This window comes from Branchiostoma lanceolatum, chromosome 9, assembly GCF_035083965.1.
Source record: "Branchiostoma lanceolatum isolate klBraLanc5 chromosome 9, klBraLanc5.hap2, whole genome shotgun sequence".
NCBI classification, from domain to species: Eukaryota; Metazoa; Chordata; class Leptocardii; order Amphioxiformes; family Branchiostomatidae; genus Branchiostoma; species Branchiostoma lanceolatum.
The window spans coordinates 7156441-7175646 of NC_089730.1; the positions used below are offsets into that span (position 1 = coordinate 7156441).

Sequence of the window (19206 nt, forward strand, 5' to 3'; positions counted from 1 at the left end):
ATTTTTTTATGATTGCAAGATAATCTGATCCATCTCTGAATAAATGAATGATGTTCTTGTATTCGAGTCTTATATCTGAGCCTGAACGTGGAAGTCACACACATGACATTTGTTGTTGTTGTTCACCGTGCAGTGCGTAGTGGCACATAGCTTAGCAAGTTTCCTCGACCTCGCTGTTTTATTTGCAGGATATATTTTCATAGGGAAGGGTAGCCCTTCCCCCTTTGACGTGCACGAGGCACCTCATCGAACACGGTACCTCCATCTTACGTCCCATCCGAAAGACTGGTACAGCCCCAACCGAGACGCCCTTCCCAGATTTTGAACCATAGTCTTCCGGTTACCAACTAATCGAAACGAGGAGGTTAACTGTGTCTGTGAGCGGCTACCAGTTGAGCTATGAGGGATATCCCTGCCGTACGAAAAAAGCCATCCTCCCTGCATACGACGTAATGACATTGACTACGTTGGAACTATAGATAGCCATTTCAACCAGAAATATCAGTGTGCTCATCTTTCTTTTCTTTGGTATAAGATCCTGTATTACTTTATATAAGCTGCGGTAAGTTGTCCAGAATCCAATGCTTCTTAAACAAACAATGATACCTTTATTTTTGGTTTTATTAATCTGCCTGGGCCAATCGGATCCTACCTTGGCCTGGAAACCATACAATCGGGAGCTCCCCTGTATTTCTACGGCGTTAGGAGTGGTGCCCGCCCGCCCAGACAGATTGGCCTGCTCGGGGTGGGTTAACGGGCTTGGCCTGATTAGTTCACTCCCGGAGAGGCGATAACTCTATATGAATCCTATATGCCAGCTAGGAAGACATGCTGACAGAAACGAGTCAATATAGAAGACTGGGCCCAGTAAAATACACCTAAAACGACCCATAGAGACTAGGGACCAGGCTAATCCTTCCTAGATACTTTATAATTTACTTAGTACGATATGATCTAACCACCACCACTAGGCTAGCAACACTTAACAGACATGGTGAGATCAACCCATCTCACGGCAACTTGTGCTCTTTATAATTTGTTATTGACAACGGAGCTTAGTAGTCTTTAGCATCACAACGGCTTTTTAATCGACTGCAAACGACAGTACAAAGATAGGACACGAACTGAGTGAGGTATTGTCAGTTTCCATTGCTGGCTTTATTCTGAAAGACATTGTAGCATTGTCCGTACCGGAAGCATAGAGCCCCGGCACAAAAACTTAGCAGATTACTCGAAGAAAGCGTTTCTTTTCCAGACTTTTGGACACGTTTCGATTATTGTCTGGATCACATTTCGTGTTGGCATTTTTCAAAACCACGTTGCTACGTCCTATCGCGCGTCTTTCTGTCTTGAGGGAAACTTACGAAACCGATTGCTATGGGGTCCGGAGCGAGCAAGTCACGGTAAGATTGATGTCTTCTTCAGTTGCAAACGCTTTGGTAGAATTACAACTTCGGTAGTTAGGTTGCTGTTCACCTTTTTGGACCAAATTTCAAGATGAAGCATTTTGAGGAAAGTCTATGATCATTGTAGAGTGCGTTATAGATGTTTGTTTTGTGATATACACATGCGCATCCGGTTTACGTATACAGTGCTTGTATGTATGTTGTATCAGACGGCCTCGGTGCCAGCAAAAAGCATGTGCATTTCTTATCAGAGCGAAAAAGCTGTCTTCGACTGAAAGAGTTTTTACCACTATATTTCAGACCAGTTATGGTCGACCAAGCCAGTCAGACGGTGGCCGAAACAACCGCACAAGAACACCCTATCCAACAGACTGGGGACCAAACACGAACACGTAGTATGCCGTCAATAAGGAGTAAAGATGATTTTTACAAAGATGACGCCCAAGGAAGTGTTCGAACGGACCCTTCCGTTGATATGGAGCAGCCGTGGGCGTTAACACAACGGGCGGTAGACACTTCAGCAGAAACTACGCAACAGGTGGCAATCGAGAAAAGCGACGCGGTAGCAGCGCACCATGCGGATCAAGGTAGTACTGCAGATGTCGAAGTTACGTCTACTAAATCGTCTCAGGCTGAAAAAAACGTACAAGCTCCGGAGATCGAAGCGTCGCCAAGCCCGGTGGGGCCAAACATGGAAGCAGATGAGACATACCAAGGCGAACCAGGCGGGCAAACCGTGAATTTGGAGGGAATGAGGGAAGGAGAGAACGCCAGATCGGACGACGTGAGGGAAGACGGACAGAGTGAGTCAGACACCAACTCAATGAATGCAGAAGAACCGAAAGCGGGCGAAGCCAAGATAGAAGCTAGTGTAAATGCGGAAGAAATGAAAGATGGTGAAGCGAACGAGTCAAGCAACCATCCAATCAGTTCCGAAGAACCAAAAGTGGGCGGAACGGAGGATGGAGAGAATGTGAGCGCGGACGAAAGGGAAAGCGATACAAATAATGATTCAACCAGCAATTCGGCGGGTACAAATCACTTTCAAACAGACGAAGAGAAGGAAGAAGAGAGTGCAATCTCGAATGAAACGGAAGGCGATGGACATAGGGTGCCAAACATCCGTTGCACACATACAGAAGAATTACTGAGCACAGAAAACGAACGAAGTTTAAATTTTGCAAACACAGACACTGGCAGAGACCAGAATGAACCGGACGGGCAGAACGAACAGGGAGATGAACGGGCTAAATTTGAAGCTACAGCACACGAAAACGAGGCTCGGGATCAACACGCAGCTGCAGCCATACGGGAAGAAATGGAGGTCGAACAAGAAATGGACACAGAGGGGACTGACGCATGCGCAGTGGGTACAGAAGATGCACCAGAGGAAGAAGAAGATGATGTTGAAGAACTTGACAACATCCTTGATGGGCTTCTGAGAGATACTGCAATAGTTGAAGACGATAACGGTAAGAATGCTTACATCTATTACAGCTTCTAGCTACAAGTTGAACAGCCTATAGCACATCCTCGAAGTTGGTAGGGGGCGCTTTTGATGCATGCGATAAACAATGAACCCTGATCTGAAGTTAAGTGATTGCATTGGCCTTTCTTCAATAGCACATCAGGTAAACTGTGCGAAATGCAATCATTTGCATTATGGTTAGCCTAGCTCTATATCAATGCCCGGTTTCTCAACGTTACATTTTTCCACTTTCATCTGTGGAAAGGAACGAAAGAAACAAAATAATGAAGTACATTTAACTACTAGTATCAGCGCTACATCTCCGAAACTCGACAAAAACACGGGATGACTTTGAAATTAATGTTGTGTTTCGACCTTTATATCACAGACATGAAGCTGCATTCACATCTAATACGAAAAGCGTGCACTTAACGTTAGTTCAAACAACGTAGGTAACTTAATATCAACACACTTCATGCATGACCTCTTCTGAAGAGTCTTCATACAACATATTGAGCTTTTAATACGTCCGGAATGATTGAAACAACACCGGACGTGACTCATCCATATAACATTTCCTTGTTGCCTTTCGTTGCAACGTCAGTCGCAATGCAGTTGTTGAAAGAGGGCCATATTTTGGTGACCTGTTATAATTTTTTTTACATCTTCCCCCCTCACGACAGGAAAAAAAAACGTTACAAGAAAAGCCTATCCATGTCGACTGACTACTTGCAGTATTGTCACTATTCGCTAAGGGACGCTGCAGCGGCTTCAGTCCTAATTTTGCCCCCTAGTAACCTTTGTGATTAAGATTAGAAGAGCCCACTATACTGCAGGTATACTGTCGATAAAGTTCTGTAATAGTCATATATGTGCTTTAATATGAGTGCTAATATCTTAAGATAAATTTATAAACATAAATCATATGTGTTTAGACAATTTTTGTCTTACGTATTTGATTTTCGACATGTATTTTGAAGTTAAAGGGAAAAATGGCGTTACCCGTTTTTTGGAATGATGGAATATTCCTACATCAGCTGACCCCACATGACCTGCATCCTGGTTCTCTCGACCAATGAGAGGCCAGTAAATCAGTTACGTCACAGATCAGCTGGTCTACATTGCCCCGGCGTGGTTGACGTTGCCAGGGGAATCCTATGCCAGTTTGACATCACCTCTTTATCCGTCAGCTCGAGTTACTAAAATCATTGTAGTGCGTGCTCACATGGTGTGGAAGTCACTTTGAACCATGGGTTGTGGTCCTTCATCGAACAAACCAGGTAAGCACCAAGTTTTTCGGGCTATTTTTACTGAAGAAAGTCGTCGGAAACTTCAGTCCAGCGTTCCGCCATGCCCTTTTATCTGTAGACCCGTCACTCATTCCCCGGTTACCAACATTTACAGCCACGAAGTTTATCCACCAAACAAGTTTATAGCCCAACCTTTGTGCGTAGGTCAGATTTAGAGTGTTTGTCACCTGTGGTAAGTAGAGTTTGATAGTGCGTGGTGTATAGTTGAGGTCAATTGTTTGAGCACATACGGGCTAGGCTAAGACTAACCCCCGGTCCTAGACTCAGCTTTAACAGGTGTTTTTGTGTACCTGGGCAACAAGGTGTCCTAGATTTTAGACATCCCAATCTTGGCGACTCTTCCAAATCACACAAAAATCCTTCAACACAAGAAACACAGCGAAAGCTATTAGGGCTCTGCACTTGTTTATTATATAGTCAGCATTTGATAGATAGTGTTTTGGAAACCACGAAAGTTTTTGCTTACGTAAATATGAAATTGGACCCGAATCTAGGTTTGTTCTCTCGGTCAAACTGGATACAGGCTTTTGTCACGGGGATTCTTTTGTTGTCTCGAGACTTGATAAAAAAAGAACGTCAAGTTGTAATTCTTTGGGAAGTGTCAGTTGTACAAACCCATCAGTCCTAAAGGAAACAAAACAAAGCTAAACAGAACGTCGTTATGTTGTTTGTGTTAAAGTGGGAGTGTGTAAGACATTAAAGGAGCGTAACAGACACCCTCTTGTTATGTCACACCTTAAAATCACTCCCTCAAAGGGGCCATTCACCCAGACTGACATGAGTATATATTTGCCACATTTAACCAGTTGAAGTCTGATGAAAAGATTCTGTTACATTAAAAGCTACCTGTTTGGTAAGTGAAGCCCTAGTGATTTTTAATGTTTATTTGGTAGGATATGTAAATGCAGATAAATTAGGTCACCCTAGAGACATCCAAACAATCAGATTTTACATGCTGATAACGAGTAGTCATGTCATCAGTTGCTGGGACGTAATCGTAGTAATTAGCATAATCTTTGGCTGATTTAAAACGTTGATAATAGTGGTCGGTTCTGGGAAATACGGGTGGGATGCGGACGGGATACATTTTTGATTTGCGTAAGATGTCAAATTTGATTGAGATGTCAATGTAGTTTTGGTGTTGTGCTAATGTAGGACTACTAGTAGGTGTCCTTGAACAGTCATGATTAGACAACTTTTTTTAGGGGAGGGGGGATTGGGGTGCAGTCACCTGGACCATGGATATTTGCACGTGGTAGTCAGGTGTGTCAGACGATAGCGCCGGTAATCCATTCATCGCCAGCGACCCTTTCCTAGATACACACGACCGCGCTGTATTGTGTCCATCAACAGAACACAACAAACGACGGACACCGGCACCGCCGCCATTGTACGTGCTTGCCCCGGTGACAGTTGTTGCGCGGTGTCGGATCAAAATGTTTATCTCTGTTGTTTCTGTTCTCCTTGGGAATTCAACGTCTTCATCCACGAAAAGTTTAGACCAGTATTTCCCGTTGTTCTCTCGATTACACTTTGCTTGTGACTTCAAACAAACTTGTTCAAATCTCTTCAATAATCTTACTCGAGGAGATCTCTAACTTTCTAAAAGACCTAAAGGAATGCTACGTGCCACCGGCCCTAGTTTGACGGATGATATTTGCAGGGGATTAAGGCTTAAACTTCTTAAAGGCAACTTTTGAGAGAGGCTTACCTGCCCTTGAGTGGATTTTAGGTTGTTCTTGGTTAAGAAGGATGCAGGGGCTAATACAGTAATAGGATTGGGGCAAATGGAATTAGAGCAATTCTCCTGTACAAAACTCACTCACTCAATATCCATTTTAAGGTCTATAGAATGTCACGAAACTTTCACAGGGACAATAATCTGGAGTAAAGAAAGCAAGAATACTTTTTTTATCTTTTTGATGACTTTGGTACAATGTCACTGGTACAGAAATGAACTAACTTGAGGTTTGTATGACAAAGTATTAGATTGTAGGTTCTTAAAAGCCTTTCTTTGTAAGACTAAGGGACTGTCTTGAAAGTTAACATGACCCTTTAGGGCTATTCCAGTGTCAAAAGTTCAGAAGTGTCAAAAGTTTGACGGGCAACTAAGAAGATTTTAGACCTGCCATTCATTTTAGTTTCAATTAGACTGTTCTCAATATCATGTTTCCAACACCCCTCTGAGTCTTTCATGTCAAAGTGTCTAAGAAGATTTTAGACCCATTCTTCATTTTAGTTTAGATTGTTTTCAATTTATGTTTTCTTCTTATTTTTAATCTCCTTGCTTTGAAATAAAAGGTTCATCGGGGTGTTGAAAACATCATATATGTATTGAGAACGATGTAAACTGAAATTGAAATCTTCTTAGTTCCCCTTCAAACTTCTGACAGTCCATACTGCATTGTTACAAGCGTTACATTTTCTTCTCAACTATGACAGTACAAGAAACTTCTGTAAAACCTAAACCACTGGATAGTAGTAAGGCCTCTATTTAGAACAAGTAACTTTCATCAATATTGATAAAGTAACAGTAACTTTTTCTGTTGTATAACTATAAGATACAAGGAGGGCAAGGCTGTTTAATCACAAAAGATATTAAATGCGTCACAGCAAGATAAATCATTGTAATTTTCTCATCATACCCAGTTAAGAGCTATCGTCAGTGTAGCAATTATCTCACTATGGGGTAGCACGTGTATGTATGATTGTCATGTTGTCATCAAACGAAAGATTCTAGATGATCGTCGCAATAATACAGAGAATACTGAAACAATTGCACATCCATCAGGAGGACTTCCACGTACGGTATGGCTTTCACCGTCCTTAGGGACTTGGGCATCCCTAAGATTGATTAGCTGATATCTCCTTTGAAAGCAAAATTGTTTTGGTTTGCAACATTTCCTGTAAACCAATACAGCTCTGGCTTATTTGCAGAATTTTGTAGATATTCTTACGATTTGCCATTTTTCACCACATTTTGATGCTAGAATTTTTGTAGCTCAAATATAAAAGGAGCCAGAAAATCCACCTTTGAAAGCAAAATTGTTTTGGTTTGCAACATTTCCTGGAATAACCGATATAGCTCTAGCCTATTTCCAAAACTCTGTAGATATTCTTATGATTGTCTCTTCATTTTTCTCCACATTTTCGTGCTAAAATGTTTGAAGCTCAAAAAAAAAGGAGCTAGAAAATCCAACAATTGTCTCTTAGATAATGGTTTCATTTCTTAGTAACCCAGACTAGCTACCCAACCACCCCCCACGTTTTGCCCTCGGGTAACACTAAATACCAGACCATTGTCTGCCCCAAATTTGCTCATAGGAAACAAGTGTTTATTTACTTCATTACCCCAGCAACAGCAGCGCACCTGTCATCTGTTGTGTCTCGCGGGAACGCCCTGTCTATAGGCTAGTTTGACAGAATCGAACTGGATCAGCCTGGATTTATGTTGGGCCGGTAGTATATTAGGTTTTCTTGTGGTAAACCACTTAGGTGAGAGGATTGGACGTAAGGACTCAAGGAATTAGACATGGAAGATCTTTCTTATACAGTACTAATTTCCCCGGATATATCTTTATATAGACTAAATTGATCTTATCTTAAATCCTGTGTTGATTTTGGTAGGTTTTGTGTCTAAGTTTTGTATTATTTTTGTCTTTTCTGGGACATTTTGAATAGAGAAAATTTATTAACTCAGTGTGGTGACCTGTGAATTTGTCTTTTATTTTCTTTAACTTTATTTCTTATAGTGCTTTAGCAGATTACTTAATATGTATTGATTATCAAAGTCCAAAAAAAATGTTGGCATAGTCTACATTTTCAGCCTCAGCAATTTACAATATAGGTACCAGTCTGCTTGTCTTAAACAAACACTTAAAACTCCTTGACCGAAAAAAGGCAGCTCACTTCTGGGATCAGCGAGTGACCCAAATGCACCGTGTTACACAATAGGGTTAACTACATCAACAGCGAATCAATGCGAAGGAAAAGAATGCACAGCGGTCGCCGCATTAATTTTTCATAAGTCCTATTACGGTACATCAAAGTCAAGAAAGAAGAACATCGAAAACAGGTGAATAGTGGTGACGGCGGTACAATGGGTTCTATACTTCTCGCCTAATCTGCTATGTATGTGATGAAAGTGGGACTAATGTCTAAAAGCCTTTTGACCTAGTTGTGTCAAATGTACTATTATACGCTTTAGGAGTTCATGCTAATATGCTCAACCTTTTGGGACTTTGATGTAAAAGCATTAAGTCTAGTGAGTGGTTAGCATTCCCCAATCTTCTGTGTATGACATCAATGTTGGATATTCAATCTTGGGAGTTAGTTACTCATTTTGGACCCATTTGCACTATTGCGAATTTTTGGAAAGTTAAAGAAATTCACAATTTTTGCAGACTAGTATACAAATACAGTCAAACCTGTCTATAGCGGTCACTCAAGGGACTGGCCAAAACTGGCCGCTAAGGACAGGTGGCCGCTATGGAGAAAATGTTGATTAATTGACCACGAGTGACACGTTTTCAGTACCCACTGAGATACATTTATTCACCGTACAGTACACATGTAAACATTACATAGGTAAGGCACATTTTAGAAATTCGATTGTTGTTCTTTTACTTCTATTATGGGCTTGAAAAAAGAATTATTGTATCTGCCAACTCCAAAATCCATGGCTTGCTCGAGCTTCATGTCTGAACAGACTAGCATCGCTATACTCTACTCTTGATCCTTCGCGACTGCTTCGCTGCCGGCACACGCGTCACCAATGAGTTTTAATCATATGAAACAAAGTCCTTCGCAGCAAAATGCCACCCAGTTAGTTAAGAACAAAATATATGTTGCTCAGTTGCCACTTACTGTTCGTTTTCGACCGTTTTCAAACATAAAATCGTGGCGACAATTTTCCTTAGTCTGTTGTTGTTTGCTTGTCATGATCGGCTTCTACCATTATGCTAATAGGGTAAAGAGAGGAAGGTCGCTCTGTTGAGGGCTTTTTCTTTTCAGAAAATTGCAACAGCCCAAATTTTACATCATTGTAATATTATTCATATCTAGTTTGAAGCTTTTGGTTAAGTAATTATCCTCAGTGATAGTTTGCAGCAAAATAAATTTAACACACTATACCTCCGCAACAGTGGTGTCTTCCGCTGACCTTTATACTGCTCCGCCATTTTGAAAATCGTGTTTGGGCACATTTTCGGGTGTATAATAATATCGGGTGTATTTGCAGCCAGTGCCACAGGCTGAATTTCCGATGAATTCCCGGGGAAAACGGAAATATTGGGCCGACATTGAAACATTCTTGTTTTCTTTATTATTATCCTGTCAAGTTGAGTTCACATAAACTTGATAACTGCGTGAAAAAATGAAGATTTTGAACCTGGCGTGCGGTGGCGATGCAGCTTCCACCGGCGCACATTGACCGTTATCGGCGGTGTGACTGTACTCGCGGGACCGAAAATCGTCTGGCCGCGACCGCGTTGGACAGGTGGCCGCTATAGCCTAATTCTTAATGCTTATGTCAATGGGAAAAATCCAAGGGACCGACAAAAAGTGACCACTATGGGCAGGTGGCCGCTATGCAAAGGTGACCGCTAATACAGGTTTGACTGTACAACATATTCTGGATATTCAAGTACAATGAACAATAATAAAACCTTCTTCCATCCTTCATTAAAAATAGTGTCAGATTCATTGCTGAATTGCTACTTTATTTTATGATGTGCACCTAAACTTTCTGTGTACTTAAATCTTTTGGCTAGGTCCCTAAAATGAATTTCAAGCCTAGCTTCAAGTGTTAAAGGCAACCAAAGCAATATTAGGGCCTCAAAAACGGAAATACAAAGAAATGCTGAAATCTTTATGGTAGCGACATTTTCTTACACTGTTTAGTACATTTGCATGATAACTTCATACTTTGAGCATTTTAGAACAGCGCAAAAATGAGCCGTATGATGATTCCCTAAGTTTTGCAAGCCTGCAAAAATCCTGCAACAATTTTCAATGAGTTCTCACATCACACTGACGTCATATTTTTGCATCATGGATGTCGCAGGTGTTGTTTGAACTAATCATATATAGAAATCAAATGACTAAATAAATTGACTTTTAAAAATCCAATTTTTGGGCTCATTGCTTGGGTTTCCTTTAACTGTATCTTTTGAATGTTTTCCAGTTGCGACAGCTCCTCAGAAGACGTTGCTAGTAGAAGCGAACGGTCGACAAGGTGCGGCGGAGAGGAGAGAAGATGGCGTCAAGGACCGGCAGGAGAGAGCGGCACAGCAGGCAGAGGTACGTACGCGGGGTCAAGGGTCGCAACCGAATTCTTACAAACAGAACATCAAAGGGCTGGTGGTAACGTAGTCTTGCGGTTAGGGTTGTTGACCCTAGAATCTAAAGCCTATGGGTTTCAATCCCTAGCAAGCCCCAATGTTGTGCCCTTGAGAAAGGCTTTTTGCACCTGTTTCCTCACTATTAAATGTCTCAGGTGGACGTAAAACTGGAGGCCCCCTGTTTGAAGACAGCTACACTTCAAGCATGTTAAAGAACCCACCACACTTATCATTAAAAACAGTAGGAATCTGTCCAGGTATGAATGGATCAAACTGGTGTGTCATGCCATGTTTGTTACCGGGTAGTCATGCAAAACAAACAAAATCAAATCAGTACTCAATACTAATTTTCTCTTTATGGTCACTTATTAATATCTATGCTGTATTTTCTTTTATGAATCATCTTTTTCACAGATGGTTATTTTGAGCAACGATAAAATCCCAGAAATAACGAAATATAGATGCCTTCTGGCCACAACACTGTAATCTGGACCTAATCACAGTCAAATCACATACCATAATGAAATTTGCATAATTGCAAAACATAATCAATCAGCAGTGGAAGATGAATTGCATCAGTTATGAGCTTTGCTATTTGATAATGACATATTTACATAACATGTCCTAGAATATCCCCGTCACTGATGAAAGGTGGTGGATGCTATACCTGAAATGTCTGACTGTTCCCAAATCCGTCCAGCTAGCTATAGAGTACTAGTAACTGTTGCCATGTTAACAGATTTTTTTCGTAAAATTTTAGCACAAGGACATTAAAACATTAAAACAGAAGGCTGGGGTGAAAACTTGCACCTGACTCTGTTCACTCCCTGAAAATGTGTGCACCAAAGTAAAAACTTCCCTCTGAGATTCTGTTTTCATGTTGATTTTCCAATCTAGCATTTTTTTAAATTACTGTTAACCAAGAAATTAAATTGGTGTGGCCTAACCTTCATGAAAATATGTCTTAGAATGTGTATGAAGGAGAGTGCTGCAGTATGCTATGAAAATATAGATATCATAACAGCACCGATAAATGATGAGAGTGAAAACAAGCATATCATCTGTCATTGTCAACATTGAAATATATATGACACTACAAAACATCCACTGAACAACGAATATCTAATATCTTAGCACTTTTCCTTGTAATGTGGCGATTCCTTCCAGTGATGTTATATGGCGCAACTATTATCACTCTAGCTAATTAATAAGACTAACATCGATATCCAAGTGTTATTTGAGATTCTTTTCGGGTTAGAATTTCCACAACGGTGTCTCAATTTGGCTGGAACTGTCACAACTAGAGAATCATGTTGCGGAATCTAATATATTAGCAGGAACTGAATTAAAGACCTACAGTCCAAATCTCTTACCATTTTCATTATCTTGTGTGTGTGAATACCAGTCTCAATGCTGAAAAATTACTGTAAATCTTTAAATGTTTGCAGAAGTTTTATTCTCGCAGTTTTCTCTATGATCCGCAAAATTGTGACACAGCAATTAATGTGTGTTTTGTATTTCTACTGTATTCAGAATTGTTTCAATCGCGAACTTAAAACACTACAAAGACCTGCTTTCCCCTCCTACCGTGAAATCAATTCTCTGTGAAAATAAATGAATTCATAGTAAATCAAAAGCGACCGCCCTTTGGGTGAAAATTTGTTTATAAGAAATATGTTCCAAAGCATCATTAAATTTCACACACTAAGTTTTGACCGTGTCACCTGCCTTGAAAAGCAATGCAGCCAACGATTTTATCTATTCACGAACAGACTGCTTTCCAAGAATCCATTGATGCGGTAGTGAAATATGTGGCGCTGTCAGTACTAATTGCATGTGGATGATCGCTTCAATAGAGTGACGCAAATGACATTGAGTTCATACGTACAGAGCGATGTAGTGCCATTGATTGTAAACGCCCTTGGAATGCAAGTGGCAGACGAGGAATTTTGTTTACGCATTTCCCATCTTCAGTACCACTGTAGACTACACATTCTAGGGCTAATGGTTGATAGAAAACCAAACAATGAAACACAATTTTGAAGGCCTCACTTGGGTAGACATTGAAGCTAGGTTCTACAGAAGAAGTCAACAAAAGAACCTTGAAAATAACATTCGAGAGGGGGTGATCAAGGCACAAGTGACTGTGGCATTCCTTTCGAAATAGATTGGTCAGGAAATTCTCTGTGGTTGATATCATATCTATGTTTTGAAATGAGCTTACAATGCATACAAACCTATTATGCTTTTAGTTTTATTTGATTCATCAAAAATGTAGTCATTTTCATTTCTGTAAGTCGAGTGTGTTTTTTTTGCAATGGTTTGGTGCTGACCTTGGTGCTGGATGATTGGATGTTGGGCACACTTGACCTGAAATGCTACCCTTTTCTTTCTTTCATTCATTTAAACAGTAGTGTGTTATAAATCTATTATGCATTAAAACGTTACTATCAATAAACTGTTATTTCACAACCATATCAATATACAAACTTACAGTCAACTTGAACCAGCCCAGGGGCACACCCGGGGGAGCCACCACCTCAAATTTCAAACCATCAATGCCAGAACAGACACATACAAATACTCATATTTCCCCTGTACTATTCCCCAGTGGAATGCCCTGCCTGGCACGGTTCTGACGGCCCCCACTGTTGAGTCATTCCGTGCCAGGCTGGAGGCCTGTCTGCCCTAGCCCGGGACCTCAACTTTCCCCTACTTTGCCCCTGATGGGGCCATATGGGGGTAACGACGATGATGTTAACAAACACTAACTCTGTTATTTTTAATCCTGCCACAGGACATCTCAGCAAAGAAGATGGAAGAAACAGAGCCCCCTGTCAGGACACAGCGATCAGCGTCAGCAACAGAACGGGAAACTGCAGTAGTCAAACCAACCAGTAGACCAAATAGTGTAACAGGTAGAAACAGATTTGCTTGTTTGTCTGTCTGTCTGTTTGTCTGTTTGTTTGTATCTGAGAAGTTTTGTAGTACATTGTGTACTTGCGCATTTCTGTAAATGATGAAATGCAGTCCGGGTTTACATGTGTAAATCCTAGTGTTGAAAGTGTTGTTTTGTTCTCCTTTCATGTCTATCATAACTTGTGTCTTGTCCTTCTTTCATCTCTGCTTGAAGATGGCTTCAGTTTTTAACCTACATATACCCCTTCTCCATCCTTTGTAGTAAAATCCACACCTAATGGCGATGCCTCAAGAGGAGAGCCAGAGGGTAGTCCCCCCAGCCCCACCCCAGAAGTGCAGAAGGTAGAGGCAGAGGAGCTTGGGAAGCCAGAAGAATCCCCAGCCACAGAAACAGAAGCCCCAACAGAGGTACCTGTAACAGAGCCAGAAGCAAAACCAGAGGACGCACCAGAACAGGGTAAGTCTGAGGCAGACGCTCAGGAAGAACAGCCTGGGACCAAGGTAGCCAGTCAGACAGACACCCAAGATCAGACAGCCAGTCAGAAAGAGTCAGGAGAGAATCAGATAGCCAATCAGGAGACAGATAGGGAAGCAGAGCCTGTTGAGGGAGAGGTAGCCAATCAGGAGGGAGATAGGAAAGTAGAGCCAGCCAATCAAAAAGAGCTTGGTGAGGGTGAGGTAGCCAATCAGGTGCCAGATCAGTCAGCCAATGACAAAGCAAAGGAGGTAGGCAGTGATATAGAGGGGAAGGATGAGATAGCAACCGAGAAAGTTGAAGAAGAAGAAGGAAGTGACATTGCAAAGTCATCCGAAGAGCAAAAAGGGGCCAAGCCAACAGGCAAGGGCTCAGACGAGGTGATAGATCAGATGATTGAGCACATCATGAAGTCAGGTCCACCCAGTGAAACAGCCCTGAAGTCAGAGGAAGATCAGCCCAGTAAAGCCAGCGTGGAAATCAACCAGAGTGAAACGGAGGTCGACAAACAGCTCCTGGAGGTCAGGCAGAAGCTGCAGAAAGTGGCCAGCGACAGGGAAATCGAAGCAGCAGAGCAGAAGGCTGCGCAGAAAAAAAATGGAAACAAGTCTGCCAGTGAGACAAGCGTGAAGAGCGTTGGCGCTGGCTTAAAATCATCGAAGACCTCCGTCGGTGGAAAGAAGTCACAAAAGTCTTCCGCAACAAAACTTGCCTCTGCCAGCACCTCCAAGTCATCCTTCCATAGGGTGCTGTCCAAGTTGTCACTGAAGAAGTCCTCTTCGTCACAAAGTAGGAAGTCGCTCACCAGTCCGAAAGTCTCCTCAGGTCTGGAGATTCGGTCTGTCACTTCCCAGTCCCTCGAAGAAATTGAGAGGAAGGATAGCAAAGTGGCATCAGTAATGACCATCGAAGAAGCCATTGGGGACGAATCTGAGAAAAATGTAGAGAAGAATAGTAGCCAGGATATATTCGAGGTTTCAGGCCAGACAGGGGACGGGGAAAAGTCGAGCGCTGTAGCTCAGGCAGCTAGCGCAGAGCAAGAGGAAGACAGCTTAGACTTTGCAGACGAGAAGCGTATGAAGGAAGTGGTAGACAGGAGAGGCACAGTTGTAATGAACATAGGCACCAACATGTGCATGGTGATCGAGGGCTGCGAGTCCAATCCCGACCCAGAACTGAATGATATGAACGTGCCAATAGTGCAGGAAGGTAGGCAGTTAGTTAGCCAGGGATTAAAGTTATTAATAGCCAGTTTTGTTCACAAATTGATGAAACCAACCTTCGCCATTAGTCGCCAGAGTCAGTGTTTTTGTGTATTGAGCTCACTCCCAAGTTTTAGCATTGGCCTGCCTTGTTCGTCTTAGGAATAAAACAACGCCTTGCAGCTTCTTTAGAGAATTATTCTTTTTCCCCGCATTGTTGTGGGTATGTTCAATGTTAGGAATGAAAGGGTGGCTGTAATGTTAGTTGAATTGTATTGTTGCTTGCTCAGTATTTCTGTTGTTATTGTTTCTTCTGTCTGTGGCATGTACGTTGTTAATGTTGTGGCAGACTTTTTTAGTCTTATGATTATTCCTGCTTCTCTAATCTACAGATGAGAGTAGTAAACCCGCTGAAGAAACGGCTGAGCCTACCCCAGAAGCCGCCCCAGAAGCAGCTGAAGCCGCCCCTGAACCGGCTGAAACTGCCCCAGAACCGACTGAAACCGCCCCAGAACCGGCTGAAACTGCCCCAGAACCGGCTGAAACTGCCCCAGAACCGGCTGAAACTGCCCCAGAACCGGCTGAAGCTGCCCCAGAACCAGCTGAAACTGCTCCTGAACCAGCTGAAGCTGCCCCAGAACCGGCTGAAACCGCCCCAGAGGAACCTCCAGCTGCAGAAGAACCTAAGCCGGAGGAAACACCTGCACAGGTAGGAGCTTAGACTGATCCACTATAAGCCTAATCCCGGAACCTGGCTCTTTATACCATACTGAAATCTGATTCTACGTATAAATCTAGATGTAATACACAAGCAGGTGTTCTACATTTGTATAGCCGGTATCAAGGGCAGGAGGAAGGGAAATTCACCTTTAGTGGGTGTCCAGGTCTCCTTGGGCAAGGGCGTACTTGCGCATACTCAGTAAATTTGTAGTTTTCCCCTCCCCTCCCCTCCCCTAATCCCATACTCAAGCATGTAACAATCCTACAAATTGTGACTGCAATGTATTCATACTTCAAAACACTTCTAAACTTAGATGTATTCAAACTTCAAAATACTTTACATTCCGTGTGATACAGCCACAGTGTTTCAGCTGAACGGTTAAGTCTTTGATACAAAACATACGGTATACAACTGTTGACGTTAACCAACGAGATATGAAGTAGACTGTTGAAATCGTAACAGGACGAGATGGGTCATGCCAACTTTGATGATGATACCTTTGAGGAGGATGAAAATGAGTACTCGGATGAGCTGGCAGGGCTTCATGAACCTGAAGAATTGCAGGTAGAACTAACATCACAGGATCATCATGCAAAGACTTGTATCACTCAAAACCTTACACAACTTGGCAACTGTTCAGGAGCCGAACAACAGCCAAACACTGGCTGGAATTGCAGTGGAATTATTTCTTTCACATTCTTGCTGTGCAGTTTTGTCACGCTTGCACCATAACTAACTCATTTGACCCATAAAAGACCTCTTCAAACAGGAAAGTCATCAGAGAAGTGAAGCACAGACTGGTTTGCAGTTGGGAATCAGAAGCACAGATTTGATTGCAGTTAGCTGAATTCGCTAACTACATACTACTACACTGTAGTTCATATTTTGTCAAGATTTTAGGGAATGGTATTGCAAAGTAATTTTGCAAAGGGTGCATAGCTGTTTTTGATCTAACACACACCACTGTTTTACTACAGCAGGAAACCCCAGCAGAAGCACCTGCAGCAGAGGCACCTGCAGCAGATGCACCTGCAGCAGAAGATGCACCACCTGCAGAGGCACCTGCAGAAGAAGCTCTAGCATCTGAAGAAACAGGTGAAACAGAGAAGCCAGCAGAATCTACAGAGGCACCTGCTGAGTCTCAGGAAGAGGCACCTGCCGCCAAGGCACCTGCAGCCGAGGCACCTGCTGATGAAACACCTGCAGCTGAAGGTGTGTGAAAGTTGCATCTGCCATGCGCCAGTACAAGTCTGACGCCCAGGGGCTATGGGTCCTCTACAGTCTAAGAACAGCAAAATAGTTTTTTTAAGTCAATACTTGTATGTTAACATTCTTTAATCAGTTCTTTGTTCAGTATCAATATGCTATCAAAGTTGAGTGGATGAGATACTATATTTTGTACATTGTAGTACTGTAAATTGTTTTGTTTTTAAGTTTGTGGGGACTTAATTTTCTAGTAGCAGGGGAAAAGAGGTGTTCGAGGTGTTTAAAGTTTACGGTTGAAACAATACAGTAACACAGTAATAAGACAGAGCACATATGACATAATAGTATGTTTTATGCTATGTGTTGGTGGTGAGAGTCACATACATGAAACCACAACAAATATTTCACAATCTACAGTTACTGTAATGCCCAATTACAAGTAAAGTTAATTGAATTGAATCATGCCCCATCCTTCATCATGTACAGAATGATTGACAGGTACTAATTGTTTGACCCTTCCCCCCACAGCCACACCAGAAGACAAACCAGCAGAAGCCACAAAGGAAACCCCCACAGAAGCACCCGCTGCAGAATAAAGCTCTGTAAGTGGATGGCTTCTTGTACTGTAGTTTGTTAAGGTACTAGCAAAAAAATAGTTACAAAAAGGTTAACAGATTTTAATACTGTAAAATGGGAAATTTGATGTAAAAAAAAGTAAAAGTGCAAATGATTAAAAATGCAAATGAGATTGTTTGATTGAAAAGTTACAAAGTTTAGCAGATTTACTGAAAAATGGAAAATTTTATGTAAAAAAGTAAAAGTACAGATAAGTGCAAATGATTCAAAATGCAAATGAGACTTGTTTGATTTATCCAATCTAAATTTTTAATGTAGAACCATATGTATTCAAAACCTGGTCACTTTACCTCAACTAATTGAAATATAGATTGACTAACTCACTTGCAACATTTCACTTTCAGGAGAAAGCAATTTGTTTCGTCACTTCTCAACACAACGTCAACATGTCCGTCCAGAAGATTCCATTTGTGTCCTCGGAGAGGGGGGGTGCAGGGTTGTACAGAGGATATTGTGCTAAACAGGAGTGCGCACACATCTAAACATCGACACCGTTTTCAGTGTTCTTTGACATTAAAAAACATGTTTAACATATTTAATACATTTGTGACATGCCTCACAACCTGTTTTGTCAAGCAAGGACAGTATTGTATAAAGTGTACACTGTTTGCATATATCTATTTTATATATATACATATGTTTTTAACTGTTCACTGTAGATTGTGTGTGTTGCATGTGGGTTTATCATATTCGTACCCCAAAAAAGGCAATAACATCACATTGTATCACAACTTTCAATCAACATTTCAAAACTTTGTTATTCACTTTATCATCTTTATGATTCCAATCTTTTAAGAGAACTGAATCAGCAAAATGTATGCGTGCCATGTCTTCCAAGACCAGAGTAAATGAAAGTTTTGGCTTGGTTTATTCTCCAATAAACAATAATTACTTTTATCTAAGATGACGTCCTAACTTTTAGAATTGCTCAAGGAGCTTTATATGCGTGCCCTGTCCAATTTAAGTACGTCAGTAATGAGTGTAAATAAGATTCAAACTGAAAACGCAACAAGAGGATGATTTTAAAGCCACATTTAAAAAGATTGGATATTTTGAAATGTCTTGGAAAGGTGTAGAATATTTGCAGTGAACATGTGTATAGTACGTAACTTTTAAACATGCTGTATGTTTTCATTTTCTCACCATGTTCTATGGTCTCAGATACCATGAATATTTGTAAAAATGTGTAAAATGACTGCATATATCAGTATTGAATACATCGTCTAACTACTGATGTCATTTTTCACTGGTTTGGGGTTTTATGCACAGTGGAAGTGTTATTCAATGAAGATAATAAACGACAATATTGTGCATTTTTAAAGCCATGTTTCATTTTCTGCAGTTTATTTGTGTGTGTGCACGAAAGTTTTGTCTTGACCTGTCAAGAGAATGATAAGAGAATGAGTTTGGGCCTTCTAGCAGCTTTTTACCTCCATGACCAGTTGATGTTGTGTTTTGGGTCTGTCTGTGTGTGTGTGTCTGTCTCTGTGTGTGTGCGGCTCCTTTAGCGTGATATCAACGT

At 41.4% G+C, this 19206-nt stretch overlaps 2 protein-coding genes and 1 long non-coding RNA gene across 3 annotated transcripts in view; 2 read left to right on the forward strand and 1 right to left on the reverse strand.

The window, feature by feature from the left end:
* Positions 1-19206, reverse strand: part of LOC136442362 (U6 snRNA-associated Sm-like protein LSm2) — a 223136-nt gene that overhangs the window by 84953 nt on the left and 118977 nt on the right. The window lies entirely within an intron of this gene.
* On the forward strand, positions 1882-15902 carry LOC136441922 (enolase-phosphatase E1-like). The gene is made up of 6 exons (XM_066438483.1): positions 1882-2878; positions 10369-10484; positions 13137-13202; positions 13323-13443; positions 13707-15128; positions 15514-15902. The coding sequence occupies exons 1-6, from the start codon at positions 1882-1884 to the stop codon at positions 15840-15842; spliced, it is 3051 nt and encodes a 1016-aa protein (XP_066294580.1). The 3' UTR covers positions 15843-15902.
* Positions 16798-18238, forward strand: LOC136441285 (uncharacterized). Its single transcript, XR_010756872.1, has 3 exons — positions 16798-17054; positions 17577-17650; positions 18029-18238. It is a non-coding gene; the product is annotated as an uncharacterized lncRNA (long non-coding RNA).

Excerpts from the sequence above, each read along its gene's own strand:
- LOC136441922 (XM_066438483.1), top strand. The coding sequence starts at position 1,882 with ATGGAGCAGCCGTGGGCGTTAACACAACGGGCGGTAGACACTTCAGCA. Across the intron at positions 13,444-13,706 it reads TAGACCAAATAGTGTAACAG|TAAAATCCACACCTAATGGC; the intron begins GTAGAAACAGAT and ends CATCCTTTGTAG. Across the intron at positions 15,129-15,513 it reads CGTGCCAATAGTGCAGGAAG|ATGAGAGTAGTAAACCCGCT; the intron begins GTAGGCAGTTAG and ends TCTAATCTACAG.